The following is a 19066-nucleotide window of genomic DNA, read 5'->3' on the forward strand; positions in this document are numbered from 1 at the left end:
TATAGCCCCAGGGTCCAATCACAGACCCGGCCACGTTGAAACTCAGTAAATATGTGATGATTGATGAACAACCCCTCGGAAAGCATGTAAAGTGCTGAATTACATTTGAAATAACAATTGTTGCTAGAAACCCTCTGTATATGGTTTTGATTGGCTCAAGTAAACAACTGGATAAATGTCATGGTCAAGAATATGCTTGGTCTCATCACATTCAACACCCTTGCTCCCCTTTTCCACAGCAGTCCTCTGCCGTCCATCCACCCGCTCTGCTTCCAGCCAGGGCCTGAGCTTCCCACTGTGCAGGAGAGCCCTGCAGCCAGACAGGCTCATCCTTCTCTACTCCAGTGCTGGGAGAAATAGAACAGTGTGTCTGTCCTACGCAGAGAAACTTACTCAATGGACTCTTTAATTTTAAAAAAGTATTTGCAAAAAATTTTTTAAAAATTTAAAGGACAGGAACATTTGACTTCGAGATTGAGACATGCACGTGGAAAACACCATGGGGCCTCCAACAAGTTGTGTAACAAAAAGTTACAGCTTCAATTGTGGCCTCCTCATGGAAGAGTATCTTTTAACAGGTACTACACCAATGTAAAGAGATAAAAGCATTATACAGTTTAAGTAGCTTAGTTTCATAAATAATCAGTTTAACTTTGTATACACACACTGAATGTTTTCATCTATTATGTTCATCTATTATGTTGACAAAATATCACTCTTTCTTGATGGAACAAAACTGGAACTGCACTCAATAAAAGTTTCCATTCAATTAAATACAAACTAAGCTAAGTTAGTTGTTAAATCTCAATTAAGAGAAAGAAAGAAGAGATGAGAACTGTAACTGAGGGCTCAGTTCTTTCACTGTTGCCATGTGGAAAGAGCTTACCTACAGTACTCACTAGAGGAAACTGCGTTATTCGGTTGGGAGGTACACACGTACCACACAAATGGCAAAGGAAAACAGACTAGCAGAACTTCCTAAAGAGGTGATGCTGGTTTTTTAAGTACTATGGTGAGTTACTGGGTTGTGAAATCATTGTCTAGTCTTAAAATCAGAAGAAGCCAGTTGTTTGAATGAACTTACGAAGCCTCTTTTAAGACGAAAGAGCCACTAGAATAGAAATACTTTTCTAGAGAAGTATCCTTCAAGAAAGCCAGGACTGCCACATACCACACACACATTGTTTCATTTGCTCACTTTCCTTGCCTTCACACCAACCTGCCTTTTTCTCTAACTTCTCTTTCCACTGGATGCTACAGGCTGGCTCACTCCCTTCCACCTCACTTAGGTAACCAGCAGCTTCCCAGCAAAGCCTGACTCGAAAATTAAACCCACCCTCTACTTATAAAATGAAATAAATCCTCAGTGGCACTTCTGCTTGCCAAGGAAGGGTCTCACTAACACCTTTAAAAAGAAAAACAGGTGATGGAAGTGTCAGTGAAAAAACTGCTCTGCCCATGTTATAGGAAATATTACATCCTAAATTGAGAACCAAAAAAAACCCATTCATGTTTTTGGTAATTTTCAAATTTTATTTCCAACTACTGCAGTAACAAAATACTCGTTGTAAATCTGTATGGAAAGAGGCAACCTTTTAAGTAAACAAGGTCACAAATTAGTATTCCAACAGTACTTTGGTCTATGGAGATTTTGATAGGAGAGGATTATTACAATCAGTCCTGTAATATTACAGACTTATGCTTCCTCCATACTAGTAATAAAAATATTCATCTTATCTCAGTAATTCATCATGTACACATTTCTGCTCTTTATAAGCACTATCCTTCCAGGTTATACTCTGTGAATGTGTGAGGGGGAAATTCCTCCTGAGCATAGGTTTTTCTATAGTTACAGAAATAGCAGTCACTTCAGCAGTCATGTACAGTATTACTTAATTTTTAGTTGAAAAATAAAAAGAATGAGTTATCCTACTATATCCCTTTCTGGGAGTAAAAAGACACACACCGTTACAAACGTAAAATGAGTCAAACTTCTATTTTATTGACAGGAGTCCAAAATGAATACAAAAAAATGCCTCCTTTGCATGTTTATATATATTTTTTCCTTAAAAGGCTTCTGATAGAGTCAGGTAGATTAAAAGCTAAGAATGTATTTCAGCTTTTATAATGAACCTTTTTAAAAAGGTTTAATAACGTAAGTCACCAACATAAGAGAACATATGGTCCCACAATCATTTTTAGATTTATAGCTTATAAAAAGAATTAGATCCTGCACTGATCTGCTAAAATAGAGGCTTAAAAATGTTTTAAGCCATTAAAAGCCATTTTTATAATCTATCTGATAACTCTGGGCAATTAAGAAAAAGAAATCCAAAAATGTAGCCCTCTGTATTATGTGGAATGTGACAGAACGCCAAATTATGACCAAGATAGGCAAAAATAAAATGTTTAAAGCAATGAATGGAGCTGTTATAGTCTTATATCACTGCAAAATGTCAGTAAATGAATAACAGAGCTTATTAAGAGATTAAAACTTGAACAGATATTACTTAAAACATATTTTGTGGTGTTTATCATATTTTAATGTTTGCTAAAACTAAAGCTAAACAAAGAAAAGTCGCTCATTTATAGATTGTTTTTCATGTACCTTTACTTTTACTGGGACCATAAATTGATCAGATAATACAGCCCACACTTCTGGACAGTTATAACAAAGGGTTTATTATCATTTGCAGATGAAATAAATGCACCATCCCATACTTTAAAGGCTTTAACAAGCCTTAGCCATTTTCCAAAGTGTACCAAGGCACCACCACTGCCTAGTTATATTATGCACCCATTTCTAGTAAAGAACTAACACCTCCCTCAAAATCAGTTCGGTACTGTTTCTGGTTTATTACACACTTCCAAAACAGCAAAAATTTGCAAATATGTGCAAATATTGTGGTCCATTTGTAGTACTGCTTAGTCATCATCTTCCTCTTCTTCTTCTTCTTCCTCAAAGCTATCTTCAAAGCCCTCGCTGTCCTCCTGGTCTTCATCCCCCTCTATTGCTGTATCCCACTGTGGGTGATTTTCTGGCACAGGTTTAGCCTCATGAACTTCCAACTATAAAAAGAATTAAATGTAGACATTAGAAATTTGGGGAGGAATAATGGAAGAAATATCTGGTAAAGAAAAAGTTTTCTTTGACCACAGCAATTACAAAGAAATAGGTTTTATGTTTTTAAACTCTAAATTTAACACATTTGGAATAGAGATTCATCCCAGAAATAAAAAGGTAAATCTTCAAACATAAATGTAGTTAAATTTCTAACATAGTCTGATATTTTGATTTTACAGAAGCTATACTATTTATTCTGTGTCATGAAAGATGAATAATTGTGATTCTTGAGCAAGAACACTGAGTAAAATCTTAGTAAGGCTTCTGCTGAGGGAAGAAAAACTCAAATGTGACTTCCAAGGAAGAATTTTGCAGACTCCAGACTCATGAAGTACCAATGTACACCCATGGAAAGAAATATGGTACCCTCTTGGGAAACAAGAGGCAGGCCTTCACCGGCTCCCTTCACTCGGGTCTCCAGTACACAGTGCAACAATACTTCTTCAGCGTCATCTCCTAACACAACAGAATGCCTTCTATAAAAACCTCAAGTGAAAAGGTAAACACTGATAGGACTGTCCTTTAAACGATACTCACACAAAGTATATACGCTAAAATGATAAAAAATAAATTATTTTCAGAAATTAATGAACACCCCAATAGAATCTGTGGGAAAACACATGTACCTTTCTAAAGAAAACAGAACCCATTTGGTGAGGCCCTATAAAATTACAGCATATTACAGCACACTAAAATGTATCACTTAAGTAATTTATACTCAATGTTCTAAATCGTTCTACTTCCTTAACACAATTTAAGTTTATTACTGAAAGAGTAGTCTGTCAAGTGTATTATATAAAAAGTATGAGATGACCTCTTTTTCCCTCTACTACTCTACATTTCAAAACCAGAAATGCTTCCCTAGTATACTAAGCACTCATTCAAATAGACGACCATATTTACTGAATAGTCATTACTCTTACCTTCAGTGGTTTAATCTGATCCAAACCCATATAGGAGTCTGACCTTAGAAATACTGTATACTGATAATTTCCAGGTTTGCCTGGTGCAGGAAACTTCAGTTCTACCTAGAAGATAAAATCAGCACTAAAAATCTGTATTTTGAAGAGTGGAAGAAACAACAGCTCACTCCTGAAACTCTTAGACCAGAGTATTTAATAGTGAGAGTTTACTCAGGTGACACAGGATATCCTAAAAAGAAATTACAAAGGTTCTAACAAAAACATATATATATATATGTGACATTTACGTCATACATTATACATACTACACAAAAAGGAAACCAAATTGGCAGAATTGATGGGGTTAATTTCTATCTCCACAATGTGAGAAGTATATTTAAAGCAATCAAGTTCTATGTTGACCATCACACCTTGACAACCTGAAGAAATGAAGTAGGGTATAAAAGTAAAATAAGTGAAATGTGGAAATAAAATAGACTTCACCATACAAGAAATAGTTCTTGCCACATTTTCTTATTTCTAAGACAAATGCTGTGAGATAACAGAAAATATACACATTGGTCTCTACCCTCAGATCTGGGCACAGAGCTCCTCAAAACCCTGTAATTTCCTAAATGAAAAGAACACAAGGAGCATCTTTTGTTCTAATATTTGGTCTTTGACTCTAGTTCCTGAAACTAAGCTCGTAAATCCCTTGGAATTTCCTGGATGACAGGAATGTGTTCTCTTCCAACGAAGTGTGCTTCCTGATGCGCTGCTACACGAGGACCGGTCACTGGAAAGACCAGGCTGTGATCAGAAGTTTGGAACTTTTAGTCCCAACCTCCATTCTCTGAAGAGGAGTTAGAAACTGAGTTAATGATCAGTTATGTCTTATGATAAAACCTCCATAAAAATCCCCAAAGTAAGGGGTTCAGTGAACTTCTGAGTTGGTGAACATGTGGGGTGCTGGGAGAGGAGTATACTCAGAAACCTTGGGAGCTCCATGCCCCTTCCCACATATCCTGCCCTATGTATCTCTTCCATCTGGATGTTCATTTGTTTCCTTTAATCATGTTTTTTTATTTTTTATCATATTATTTTTATAATAAACTGGTAAATATGTTTCCCTGGGTTCTGTGAGCCATTCTAGCAAATTATTGAACCCAAGGAGAGGATCACGGGACCCACAATTTATACTAATCTGATCAGAAGTATAGGTGACAACTTGGGATCTGTGACTGGCATCTAAAGGTGAAGAGCAGGGGCATGGCAGTCTTGGGGAACCCTTAAGCTGAGGTAGATAGCCAGGTAGACAGTGACAGCACTGTGTTAAACGCCTGACACTCAGCTGGCATCACAAAGAATTGCTTGCTGTGGGGAAAACCCACAAACTGGTGTAAGAGTGTTGTGACTGTGGCAGTAGTGTTAGAGTAAAGGAGGGACAAACAGGAGAAATACATTTTTCCTTTACAGATGCCCAATGCTTTAAAAGGTCAAAAAGATATTTTATTTCCTATCATATAATAATAAATGATGATTATTTTGAACTCTCTTCAAATACAAAGAGTTATAAACTCTTAGAAGTTTCTAGTCCACTTGGACAAAGGAAGAATAAGCTTTTGACATTTAGATGTTCTGGTAATCCGCCTCCAACTTCCAAAATCCAGATTTTGTAGGCAAGATTACATATTAAAATATGCCATTAAAACAAACAAGCTAGAAAACATCATGGGAAAAATTTTTTTAAAATTAATATCAAAGTTTGGCCTTTCTAACTGTAACACCAAATTGAGAAATCATACAGAAAAAAATTACTAAATCATACTACCCATTACCCCCAAATAAATCAATGGATAAACAAATAAACAAACATTTCTATTTTTGCTTTGGTAAAAACAACAATGGTAAAACAAACTGGGGGAAAATGTTTGCAACACACATCACAAAAGGCTAATTTCATAATATTAAAAAAAAAGTCCCCAAACCAATTTAAAAGACCAATAACCCAACAAAAATGGGCAATGGTCACAAATAGACACACAAAGAAATATAATTCAAACACAGTGAAAGATGTTTAGTTTCACTCTTCAGGGAAATACAAAATTAAAACTACACTGAATACAATCAGCATCAGGCAAGAATAATCAATGTATGCTAAAATGAGTGGGCAAGAGACTGCTGGAGAGCAGAATAGCCACATAGTGTCCAAATATCACCCCACAGATTAGAGGAAGAAATACTTTTCACAATATAGAAAAGCCTTAACTAAATGATGAATCATAACATATCACCAAAGTTGGACAAACTGATATAAATGTGCCCCTGATGTTTGCCCAAAATATTAAAGATGAATACAATAAACAATGAGACAAAATATTAAAGATGAATACAATAAACAATGAGACAAACTAAAATTAAGGGACATTTTACAAAATACCTAGCCCAGACTCTTCAAAAATGTCAACAGCATGAAAAAGTGGAAAAGGCCAGGGAAATGTTCTGCACTAAAGAGGAATGACATCCAAACATAATTCATGATCCTTGACTGGACACTGAATTTAAAAACAAAACGAAAAATTTAACAAACATTAGTGGACTATTCAAGGAAATCTGAATATAGACCACATGTTAGGTGGTAACACCATATCAATGTTAAATTTCCCAAATAGAAGAATAAATATGCTGTGCTTATGTAGGAATAGATTGCTGTTCTAAGAAGACACACGTTCAAGTATTTAGGGGGTATACTGTCATGTCTGCAAGTACCTCAGGAGGGTAAGGGATGGAAAGACATTTTTTTGTGTATACACACAGAGCTATAAAATATATATGGCAAAACGTTAACAACTGGTCAATGTAGATGAAGGGTCTATGGGGGCTCATGATAGTGTGCTTGCCACACTTTTATAGGTTTGAAGCTTTTAAAAATAAAAGATCAGAGGAGGAAAAAATTACTCTGAGACATCATTTTTTACCTTTCTGATTAGCAATGACATTCAAAATGTCTCACACACTGAGAGGCAATGGGCATACTTAAACCTTCATTCTCCCTATAGAGAAATAAATATCTAGCAGTATCTATCAAAATTACAAATTTGCAGACCTCTGATTCATTAATTCTACTTCTCTGAATTTATTCTATAGATATGTTTGCACATGTGCAAAATGATATATGACATTATTCACTGCCGCAAAAGACATGAATCAACCTGTCAGTCCATGAAATGGCTGAGTGCTGAATAAATGATCTTCCATACAAAAGAATATCATGCAGGTATAAAAACAAACGAGGAAGCTTTTCTGTATTAACATGGTGCAAATTCCAAGTTACATCACTGAGAGAAAAAGGTAAGGTGCAGAACATGGTGTATGCTTATTTTTGCACAAAACTGGGGAAAATACACCTATGTATTTGCCTGATTTACATCCAATATCACATGAAAAATACATAAAAATGTGACACTGATGGTCTCCAGGAAGGGGAATGGGTGACTGAGAGATAAGAATGCAAAATATTTCAATGTGTGCACTTTTGTGTATCTTCTGAAATATTAACTAGGTGAATGTAGTATCTATTTAAAAATAAGCAAAATTTAAATTGAAAAAAATGTTTAAAATTACTGTCAAAGAAATACCCTTAAGTTGGCACTAACTCTAAGTGTCAAATAATAAACTACTTCATACATTTATTACTTGGTTAGAAAGGGAGGAAAAAGCTTTTTGAATTAAAAATCAACATCATAGAACTATCTTGAAATTCACAAGTCTTGCTCTTGTCCACCAAGTCCAGGTAGACAGAACCTTATTTCTAGAAAAGTGACATAAAAAATCAAGAAGAAAAACAGTAAAACCCAAGGGTAAAGTATGTTCATCACAATGCTATGTTAGTGATGTCACTGACAGTGGACAAATGCAAGTAATAAAAAATTCCACCCCCCAAAAACCCCAAAAACCAAATCACCAGTTTTTACATTTTTTTTAAGACAAAAGGAGTATATCTGAGCACTAATCCAATGAGGATAAATATCATAAATATCTGTAAAAACACAATTAAATTCTGGAGAGAAGGAAATGCATATGTTCTTAGTAACAGTGAAAATTCCCCCCCAAATAAGTTGAGAACAAGGTTTTAAAAAACTGATCAAGTTGTCTACCTTTAACAATTCAGTACTTTATAAACTTCCAATGAACTCCCCTCAAAAGACATCAGGAAAAAGTTGTGTCTTAAATAAAATGCAGTAAGCCAAATGTGATTAACTGATTTCTAAAAAGATTTTATGAAGTAGCAGCATGATGATGAGATGCTGTCCATTTGTAAACACTAAAGTAATGCTGTTGGATAATTACCTCTTCCGTATCTTTTAGTGTACACACGTGATATGGCATAGATATTAATGTCTGTTCCTTCCTATCTGCGATATAGAGCCACCACCATTCTTGTTTTTCCTGCACAGAAGAAAAGAGAAGAGTATAAATGATCAGAAAGAACAAGTATATATATGTATATGCACTGACTGGGATGTTGTGTTGTACACCAGAAATTAACACATTGTAAATGACTGTACTTCAATTAAAAAAAAAGAAAAAGAATTAGAGAAATACAGTTTTGCCTTGTCTAGTTTTAGGGGTACAATTATCCCCTGAGGCACCTGAGGGGGATTAGCTCCAGACACCCCCCCACACCCTGTGATGTGGACACCAAAATTCATGGATGCTCAAGTCCCTTATATAAAATGGTGTTGTATTTGCTTATAACCTATGCACATCTCCTGTATACTTAATATCATCTCTAGGTTACTTGTAATAGTTGCCAGTGCTGCATAAATTCGTTTTTCCTTTGGAACTTTCTGAAACTTTTCCCCCTAACATTTTCAATCCACAGTTGGTCAAATTCATGGGTGCAAAACCCACAAATGCAGAAGGCCCACTGTACTGTCCTTGTTTTGTTCATTGCTGTATCCCCAGTAGAGACACAGTGTCTGGTAAAAAACAGATGTCGATAAATATTTACTGAATGAATAAATTGTTCTTAACCATTTGTAGATCCATTCTCCAAAAGAATTTTGTATGTAATTCTGGGGTTTCAAATGGCTCTTTGAACCCTACTGATGAGCCTCTATATTGAAAACCCACGATTAACCTTAAATCACAGACATGCTAAAAAAGAAAACAGTATAAACTATTAAAATATCATCTAGCAAATAAATCATAGTAATTTTACCTAGTAATAAGCAAAAGCCAGAAAGTAGGAGTGAAAGGGACTTGGGCAACAAAATCAGAAATCAATACATCAAAACACATTACTCATAAGAGAACATTTCAGATTCTAAGAGTCTATTTATACCTTTCATTGCTCAAGATTTTTAAAAAATGTTTTACTTATTTTGTTTGTTTGTGGTAGTTTTTTGTTTTTGTTTGTTTTGGGGGGGTTAATTAGGTTTATTTACTTACTTATTTTAATGGAAGCACTGGGGATTGAACCCAGGACCTCGTGCATGCTAGGTTTGTACTCTATCACTGAGCTATACCTTCCCCACTGTGCATGATTTTAATATGCTCAGTATTTTTAGTTGAACTTCACAAAAGATTAGGAATAGAAAAAGAGCTGGGTAAGAAACTTCCACCAGAAAGCACAATGAAGGCAGGAAGCAATGACAGGAGACAAAAAACTATTAAAAAGACACCCCCCACCTCCAGGATACCAAAATTTGTGGATGCTCAAGTCCCTTATATAAAATGTCGTGGTACTGCTGGCCCTCCATATTCGCAGATGCAGAACCCACAGTTACAGAGAGCCAACTATACAGATACCTGGGCTTTGCAGGCCAGAGAGTTTGTTACAAGTCTTCAACTTTGCTACTGTATTGCAAAAAGAATGAGTGTGACTGTGTTCCAATAAAACTTCATTTACAATACTACTTATTTTACAAAAACAGGCAAGGAGGCAGATCTGTCTGCAGGCTGAAGTTTACCAATGCTTGTTTTAAAGCCACCTAGACTTGATTATTTCACTTCTCTAAACCTCACTTTTTTCCCTCTGTAAATGATAACTGCCTACCTCAAGCTGTGTTGTGAAGATAAACTGAGATAATATAATTAAAATATCTGTTAGAATGCCTAGGACACTGCATGCAATAAAATTACAGTTATGTTGATGCAACCACTACAGAAAACAGTATAAAGGTTCCTCAAAAAATTAAAAATACAACCATATGATTCAGCAATTTCACTTCTCACCATTTGTCCAAAGAAAACAGACACTAATTTGAAAAAATACATGTACATCAATTCACTGCAGAATTATTTACAATAGTCAAGTTATGTAAGTAACTGAAGTGTCCATTGATGGATAAGTAGATAAAGAAGATGTGATACATTTATATAATGGAATATTACTCAGTCATAAAAAAGAATGAATAATGCCATTTGAAACAACATGGATGGACACAGAGGATATCATGCTAAATGAAGTCAGAGAAAGCCAAATACCATATGAGATCACTTATCTATGTTAGCTAAAAAATGAAACAAAGTGAAACAGACTCACAGATACAGAGAATAAACAGGTAGTTGCCAGAGGGGTGGGGGTGGGAGGAGTAAGTGAAAGACATTAACAGGTACAAACCTCCAGTTTTAAAATAAATAAGCCACAGGGATATAATACACAGCATAAGGAAAATGGTCAATAAAACTGTAATAACTTTGTATGGGTACAGTTCATTACTAGACTTATCATGGTGATCATTTCATAAAGTATACAAATGTCAAATCACTACATGGTACACCTGAAACTAACATAATGTTGTTATGTCAACTATATTTCAATGATAATTTTTAAAGTTATGATTATTAATGAAATGAGGTAAACATCTCTATTATTTAAGTAGTCTGACATTTCATCATCAGAAATACCATTACCAGAACATGCATGTAATATAAGCAGCACAGGGATATGTTCAAGAATATGCATTTCTTCTTCATCTCTCCACTCAGAGAATGCCTTTCCCTCCCCTGTTGCACACTATTTGATTAAAATGAGATTCATTCAAGAATATTATTTATTAAGAAGATAGTGAGTATCAATCTACGGCACTGCACCTCTGCCTAGTGGAAAAGATATTTTGCATTGAGTTATTTGCACTTTAAACAAAATTGTTTTTCTGTTGTGTAAGATTCCCAACCGTTCTTAATGTATTAAATATATTAAATGTTTCAATAACATGTAAGTCAATTATTAACAAAAAACTTCAAGTAATTTAAGTGGGTACTGTATAGTTAGGTAGGTACATGGGAAGTAGACAGGAAGATGTTGGGAAAATCCCGAATAAATTTTATCTGATAAATGGCACTTTGAGATATTTACCCTGCAGATGAAATTTTAAAAGCCATTTTCACTGCTAAAATGTTCAAAGGGAGTGAATGAATGTTTTGCCTATTTAGTAAGCATGGTCTAAAATGAAGCTGTCTGTTATAAGGGTACAAATTATGCAGATTACAGCATCCCATGGTACTTTTAAAACCAATCAATGAGTGGAATTTATTCGCTTGATTTCAGGAGCCTTGGTGTTGGCAGACTACATTGCAATGGGCAAAATGCCCCTAACAGATGGGCTACGGCTCAGGACATGCCAGAAGATCAGCATGCACAGTAAGATGGAATTCTGGGCTGATTTCTCTCCAAGTCAAAACAAAAAGTCTGTGCAGAGCCACTCATTTACTATTAGGAGAGCCAAATTACTTAGGAATTTGCCTTCAGCAGCTCCCAGCAACTAAGAACTGACATTCAGAGCAGAAAGCAGATTTATACATGAAATCACCTGCCAAACATGAGGGGTGAGCAAAAGGTTCTGTGGCAAAGCTGTGAGGCAGTCTGTGGAACAGGTTCCCTGAACTAACGCAACCAATCCCTGACCTCTAGCCACAGACAGAATCATCTGCAAAAGCAAAATGTCAAGTGGATTTCAGGTTCATTTGAAAGACAAACAACATAGCCTATCAAAGAGATCAAAAGTTGAGCAGGCCATAACCACAAAGTAAACAAGCACAAGAGAACAAACAGCATTGCAATAATCTGTCTGGAGCGTGGGGCTTAGCCACGCTCGGCTCTTACTGAACTTAGCTGGTCCCTCAGCCATGGCCTTGCTTAGTCCCATGGACCAGGGCAATTATGAATGCAAGTCAAGTGGCTCCAGGTGGCCAGTATAAGACCCTCAGAGAAAACCTATGGGGAAGATTTAAGAACATTTTTCATTCTACTTAAAGCATGATGGAAGTGAGAGATTCACAAAAGACATGTATTCCCAAGTATTCATAGGTAAAATATGCATTTGTCTGATTAAGACTGCCTGAACTGCTAATGAGAAATCATCATTAAGCACAACACTCAGTAATCTGGGCACAGAAAAGATAGAAGCCCAGGAAAACATAGAAGTACTTAAGAAGTTAACAACTCTCCTTTTAAACAACATACTCACTAAAACTGATTTATATTTAAATACATGTTTCAAAGATGTGGCCTGTCAAGAATAGACCACATTCAGCACATTTGAGTCAATAGACACTACAGAAAGATAAAAGGTAACTGAGAAATACCTGAATAGAATGAGAAAACACTAGGCTGTGAATAACTCACCTCTGGAAAGTAAAGACTATAAACAGGATGTGTTATCTTTGATTTGGTTTCCAGTAGGGCTCTCTCCTTTCGCTGTATACTTTGTTGTAATTCTTGCCACTCCTAGTAAAGTGAAAATTAAATATTTGAAATCAAGCATGTTTATGATCATTTTGAGGGGTGTCTATCTTCTTTCACATATTATTCCTGACAATACTAATTACTACTAAGTTCAGTTCCACAAATCTGATCATTTCCCTGCTCAAAACGTACAATGCCCCTTTTCATAAATGAAATCTAACCCCTCTAGCATGAACTACACAGCCAAGCATGATCTGACCTGGGCCTGTCTCTCCAGTCTCCTGTCACTGCTCTCCTCCTTGCACTTTTTATTCTAGTTATTACAAACTACCTTGACTTCTCTGACCTCACCAGCTATTTCACTCCTCTTAAACCCTGTCTGGATTTTTGTCTTCTTTTTCCTCTATCTGGCAAATTCCTACTCATTATTCTTTCAAGAGTAGCTAAAGTCTAAAGTATGAGTTCCTGAGTCCCACAAATCATCCTCTACCCCAGGGCTGAGTTGATCACTCCTTCCTTTGTGCCACCCTGCACCCTGCACAAAATGTGCTTATAATGCTTATTTACAAGGCTGCTATCATTCAAGGGCAAAAACTATTCCACGTTTGGCTTTGCATTCCTATCATCTAACACAGTGCTTGCAATGGGACAGATGATGAGTAATTATTCATGTAATTATTTCTCAAATGAATCAATGTATTTTGGGTCACGTGAAGAAACTAGTTAATCAAAACCCTAAGAGTCACCTCTACTAACCTTAACATATTTGGAAAGAAATAAGTCAACTCTTCCTCAAAGCAAGGGTAGGGAAATAATTTCTTTGATAGGTTTTAATTTCCTAGCAATCAACTTAATTCCCAAAATGAAAAAACACTCAAGGGCTAGCAGCTGTTAAAAACAGTCATTCTTATCTTTTGCCCACTATTCCCAAGGGCAAATACATTATTTACTTACATTCTTATTCTTTGCCCTTCACCTTTTCCTTTTTTTTTGTCCTGCGCTTTTACTTCAGAGGCTATTCAGGGAATCTCTTTTAGACTACTAAACCGTAAAAGTTACTTTTAGATCAATGGCCCAGACAAGAAGAACACCGCAAACATAAAGGAAATGGCTGATAAGTTTAGTTTATTTTCAGTGAGCCTCTAAGGACCAAATTATTCGTCTACCAAATATTCTTTTCTATAGCCCTCTCATAAATCATGTACAACTTAATGCCATGCCATGAGATTATTTTCTATTCTCTATATCCTCATCCTTAATACCTTAGAGATGCCTCCTTTCCTTAATGTCTTATATATACCTCTTGAAACAAGGTGGCATTCTGTAGATGTTAGCTTTTCGCTTAACCAACCTCTTGACATTAGAGCCCACAGTAATGTTTCTTTACCCTAAAAATTTCCTGGGACTTCTGAGGTCCTCCTACATTGCAACCTATTTCATAATCCATATTCCCTTATTCATATTTCCAGAGTCATCTCCAATACTGAAAATTGCCTTAAGAGACCAAACTGACTTCATCTCAGACCTGGATCCTATTCTATCTAGCAATTTAAGAAAATTAGGATTTCCAATTCTTGTTAGAAATACTTTTTCTTTATAATTACGGCCACCATCTCTGAAAAATATTCTTGCTAAGTAATATAAGATTGTAAAATATACTGGTATTAAGACAAGCAAAAAAAAAGGAAAGCAAGCAAATGAAAAACAACAACAAAAACCAAAACTCTCATCAGAAGTATAATTCCAGTTATTTAAACCTATAAGTCTTACTGCTTCATCATCTTTGTTTTGTTTTTCATCTTGCTCTCTATCAGAGTCTCTGTCACTACCATCATCTTTTTCACTTTGAGAGTCTCTATTGGTTTCTTCTTCCTCAGAGTCACTGCCTTTGTCAGAAACTTCTTCTTCATCTTCCTTTACAGCAGCTTCCTAAAAAGAAAAAGTAACCACAAAAAGTTCTGAACATCTCAATGACTATATCATTCTGAGTCTCTGAAACTGTCATTATAATTAAGCTGGCTCAAGATTATAATTTCACTATTCATATAGAATCTTAAGAGAATTATAAACATTCTTATGTATAAATATGTGGGAGTCAGGCTAAAGATGTTTAAACATTTGCTTTATTTGTCTACTGTCAGTTACTTTATTCATTCTTCATAGCTGGTAAAACTAAAATATTTTATTTCTACTTGGAAAATATACTATAACAATGAAGATGGCTCATCTTTCAAAACATCAATTACACATATTTTATTTGAAGATGAAAAATGAGAAGTTTATAGAAAAGTACTGCTTTGGGAGTTTAATATTATCTTTGATAACTGACAGGAGCATAATGCAGTAAGGAAAGCCAATGTCTCAGCAAAACACTTACTAGTCCATTTCAAAAAGCAAGAAAAAGAACAGCAAATTAAATGCAAAGAAAGCAGAAGTAAATAATACAGACCAGAAATCAATTAAAAAGAAAGCAGATATGCAAAAAGGAAACCTCAATAAAACCAAACGTTGGTTCTTTTTACTCTTTTTAAAGAGTAATAAAATTGATAAATTTTATTAGGCAAGACTAATCAAAGAAAAAAGAGACAATACAAATTACCAACATTAAGAATAAAAGAGACATAACTACAGATCCAAGAGACATTAAAAATAAAGAATATTATGAAAAATGTCAATAAATTGGATAACTTAAGGGAAATAGATAAATTGTGAGAAACACAATTTACTAAAACCAATGTAAGAAAAAAGGTGAACATGTTAAAGAAATGGACTCTAAATCCTTTTTTAAAACTCCAAGCCCAGATGGCTTCTCTAGATAATTCTTCCAAATAAGAAACAAATCCAATCTTATACACTCTTTCAGGAAGAAGAAAGAATAATTCCTAACTTGTATAATGAGGCCAGCAGAAACCTGATCCAAAACCTAGAAAGGCTATTACAAGAAAGGAGAATGACAAACCAATATTCTCTCATATAAATAGATGCAGGAATCCTAAACCAAAATATCAAATCCAGATAACTATTTTTAAAATACTGTTATGACCAAATGAGGTTTGTTCCAGGAATACAAGAATAGTTTAAAATTTAACTCATCAGTATAATTAACCACATTAACAAAAGGAGAAAAATCATACAATCATCTCAATAGATGGAGAAAAAGCATTTAATAAAATTAGGCATCTGCTAATGATAAAAAAACCAAACTGGGAATAGAGGAAACAAGTCCTTCACCAGATAAAGAACATTTACAAAAACTAACATCACACTTAGTGGTGACATAATGTTTGCTATATCCATGAGACCAACAAGAAGACAAGGGTGACTGCCATCTTCTAATCAACTTTACACTGAAAGTTCTAGACAGTACAGTAAGGTAGAAAGGAAGAAAGAGCATAAAGATTAAAAATAAAAAAGTAAAGCTGCCTTTATTCCCAGATGGCATGATTATTTATGCAGAAAATCATTTTTTTTTAATATCTACAAATGGTTAGAATTACTGTCAATTTCATCAAGGCTTCTTGATGCAAGGTCAGTATTTAGAAGGCAACTATATTTCTATACACCAGCAATAAACACTGAAGAACAAATTTTTCTTTAAATGTTATTTACAATAGCACCAGAAAGCATCAAATACACAGGACTAAATCTAATGGAAGATGTGTCATATCCTCTGCCAATGGAAATCACAAAACACTGCTGAGAAAAAGTAAGAAAGATTCAAATTAATAAAGATAAATCATAATCATGAATAAAAAGAGTCAGTACTGTTAACAGGTGAATTCCTCCCATATTGAATCACAGATTAAACACAATACCAATCTAAATTCCATCAGTTTTTGAGTGGAAATTGTCAAGCTTATTCTAAAATTTTAGCTGGAAATGCAAAGGACCTAAAATAGTCAAGACAATTTTCAAGATGTAAAATAAAGAGTTTGAGGACTTAACACTACCATATTTTAAGACTTCAAGCCTCAATAACTAAGAAAGTGTGGTATTGGCACAAGAAGAGACAAATAATCACTGGAATGGACCAGAGAGTCCATAAACAGATCTGCACATGCACAGTTATGGTAATTTGTCTTACAACAAATCGCTATTGCAGTTCAGAGAGGAAAAAATGATCTTTTCAATAAACGGTGCTAAAATAAGTGGTCCATAATATCATCTCACGCTTTTCACAAAAATTTAAGATGTATCACAGAGCTAAATATAACCAGCAAACTAATAAAACTTACAGAAGAAAACAGAAATATCTGTGTCCTTGTGATAAGCAGAAATGTCTCAAATAGGACATGAAAGCACTAACCATAAAAGATTGATGAACTAGACTTTATTAAAATTAAGAATCATCAAATGTTCCATTAAGAGAGTAAAAAGGGACTCAAATCCAGAATATATAAAGGAATGCTACAAATCTATAAGACAGACAAAAATAAAAGCAGAAATCCAAATGGCCAGTATGCATATGAAAAGGTGCTCAATATCATTAGTCACCAGGTAGACACAAATAAAACCATATACACAGACACCACCATAGATCTATCACAGTGGCTAAAATAAAAAAGACTGGTAAAACCAAGTACTGGTGGGGACGTGGAACAACATGACTCATATTTTGCTGGTCAGAGCATAAAATGGTACAACTTTAGAAAATGGGCTCTTTCAACAAGTTAAACATATACCTATTTTATGACCCAGCAATTCCACTGCTAAGTACATACCCAAGAAAAAATGAATGTCCACAAAATGACATGTTCAAAAATAAGTATAACACCTTTATTCATAATAGGCAAAAAGCAGAAAACCCATATGTCCACCAATCACAGAACAGATAGATAAACTGTGGATTACCCCACCCCGCCCCACACACACCTGCTGCTATATACAACACAGAAGAATGTTATGGGCATAATGTTGAATGAAAGCAGCCAAACATAACTCCACTTAAATGAAGTTTAAGAATATGCAAAACTAACCTATGGTAATAATAGTCAGAATAATAGGAAAGGCTCTGGAGGTGGATGGAGGGGTCACTGACTGAGAAGGGCACAAGGGAGCGTTCTAGGGTGCTGGTAAGGTTTTATATCTTGATCTGGGTATCATGGGTACATACATTTGTAAACCTCCAGGAGCTGTACACTTAATATTTGAACACTTTAGTGTATGTCAGACCTCAATAAAGATAAATAATAACAATAATCTTTACATAAGATAATAAACTTACACTCCCGACGACTCCATTTGCCTGCTTTTGTTTCTGCTGCTTTGGTTGTGATAAGGGCACAGGTGTAGGTTTTTTTTTTAATGGTTTCTTTTTTTTTGATTTAGCAGCTTTCTTGGGTCCTTTACTCTTCTGTTGCCATCCTCCTTTTGTCCTGTTCTTGTTAGTATCACTCTGCTATAAACCACAACACACATAAACATTCAGAAGTTTAGCAAAAGTTTCATTTGGGAGTCATAGTAATTTTAAGATGAAAACAACTAAATTAAATGTTCTCCTAAAGTGAATTACTCTTCCACAGCAATATAAATCAATCAGAGAACTAAACAAAACAGTTCTTTAACCAGAAAAGATAGAAAGAAAGCTCAAGTTTTTACCCCATCTTCTGCTGGCTGTTCCTCTGCAGCACAGATAGACTGCTCCTTTTCAAATACTTCCTAGAGGTAGCAAGAAGAAGAAGATAAAGTCTGTCAACCTATATTTATCTTTCAGATAAACAAAGTAAACTTTCAATATATATTATCAGTTAAGTTTTTTGACTGCTGACAATTGCAGGGAGTGGGGATGACATGGATAGACAGGAGACTTTTAGCAATTACTAAATGATGTATGTGTGCAAATTTAGCAACCACTAAATCTTTAGAAGTTACCTTCTGAAATATCTCACATCTGCCTAAATATATTTTGAAAAGTACAGCCTATCTAAATTATAAATGCAATGACTTAAAATTTGGAAACTCATTATAAAGTCATAGTCTTATTTCAGTTTAAAGTCTTACTCTTATTCTAATAATAATCAGGTATGACTGTTTTATTTATGAGAATCTGAATATATGACATTATTCTCTAACATTAAAACTTCACGAGACCAATATTAGTTTATTTATGATTGCAAGTGATATTGCTGATAGAACGAAGTGATATAAACTTAAATATAACCAAGAAGTGGAACACCAAGGAAATCTATATATCCTAAAGACATACCCAACCCACCAAATAATCCATTTAGAATCAGTACAAAGGCTATAAATTTAGAATTTGAAATCCAGTGAGAATTCAGTAAGAATCGGTACTAGAAGATAACAAGTAATGTGGGTTGTGTTTAATAAACTCCCTAGAATTAT

General features: G+C 34.8%; 1 protein-coding gene across 1 annotated transcript in view; it reads right to left on the reverse strand.

Moving 5' to 3' along the window:
• Positions 1–1518: 1518 nt before the first annotated feature.
• Positions 1519–19066, reverse strand: part of SEC63 (SEC63 homolog, protein translocation regulator) — a 58567-nt gene continuing 41019 nt past the window's right edge. Inside the window, exons 15-21 of the mRNA XM_032484641.1 lie at positions 18320–18379; positions 17946–18119; positions 14492–14650; positions 12662–12763; positions 8377–8475; positions 4048–4152; positions 1519–3069 (exon numbers count right to left, since the gene is read on the reverse strand). Coding sequence (XP_032340532.1) covers positions 2926–3069; positions 4048–4152; positions 8377–8475; positions 12662–12763; positions 14492–14650; positions 17946–18119; positions 18320–18379 — 843 coding nt within the window. The 3' untranslated portion in view covers positions 1519–2925. The remainder of the gene's footprint in view (positions 3070–4047; positions 4153–8376; positions 8476–12661; positions 12764–14491; positions 14651–17945; positions 18120–18319; positions 18380–19066) is intronic.

This window comes from Camelus ferus, chromosome 8 (genome assembly GCF_009834535.1).
Source record: "Camelus ferus isolate YT-003-E chromosome 8, BCGSAC_Cfer_1.0, whole genome shotgun sequence".
NCBI classification, from domain to species: Eukaryota; Metazoa; Chordata; class Mammalia; order Artiodactyla; family Camelidae; genus Camelus; species Camelus ferus.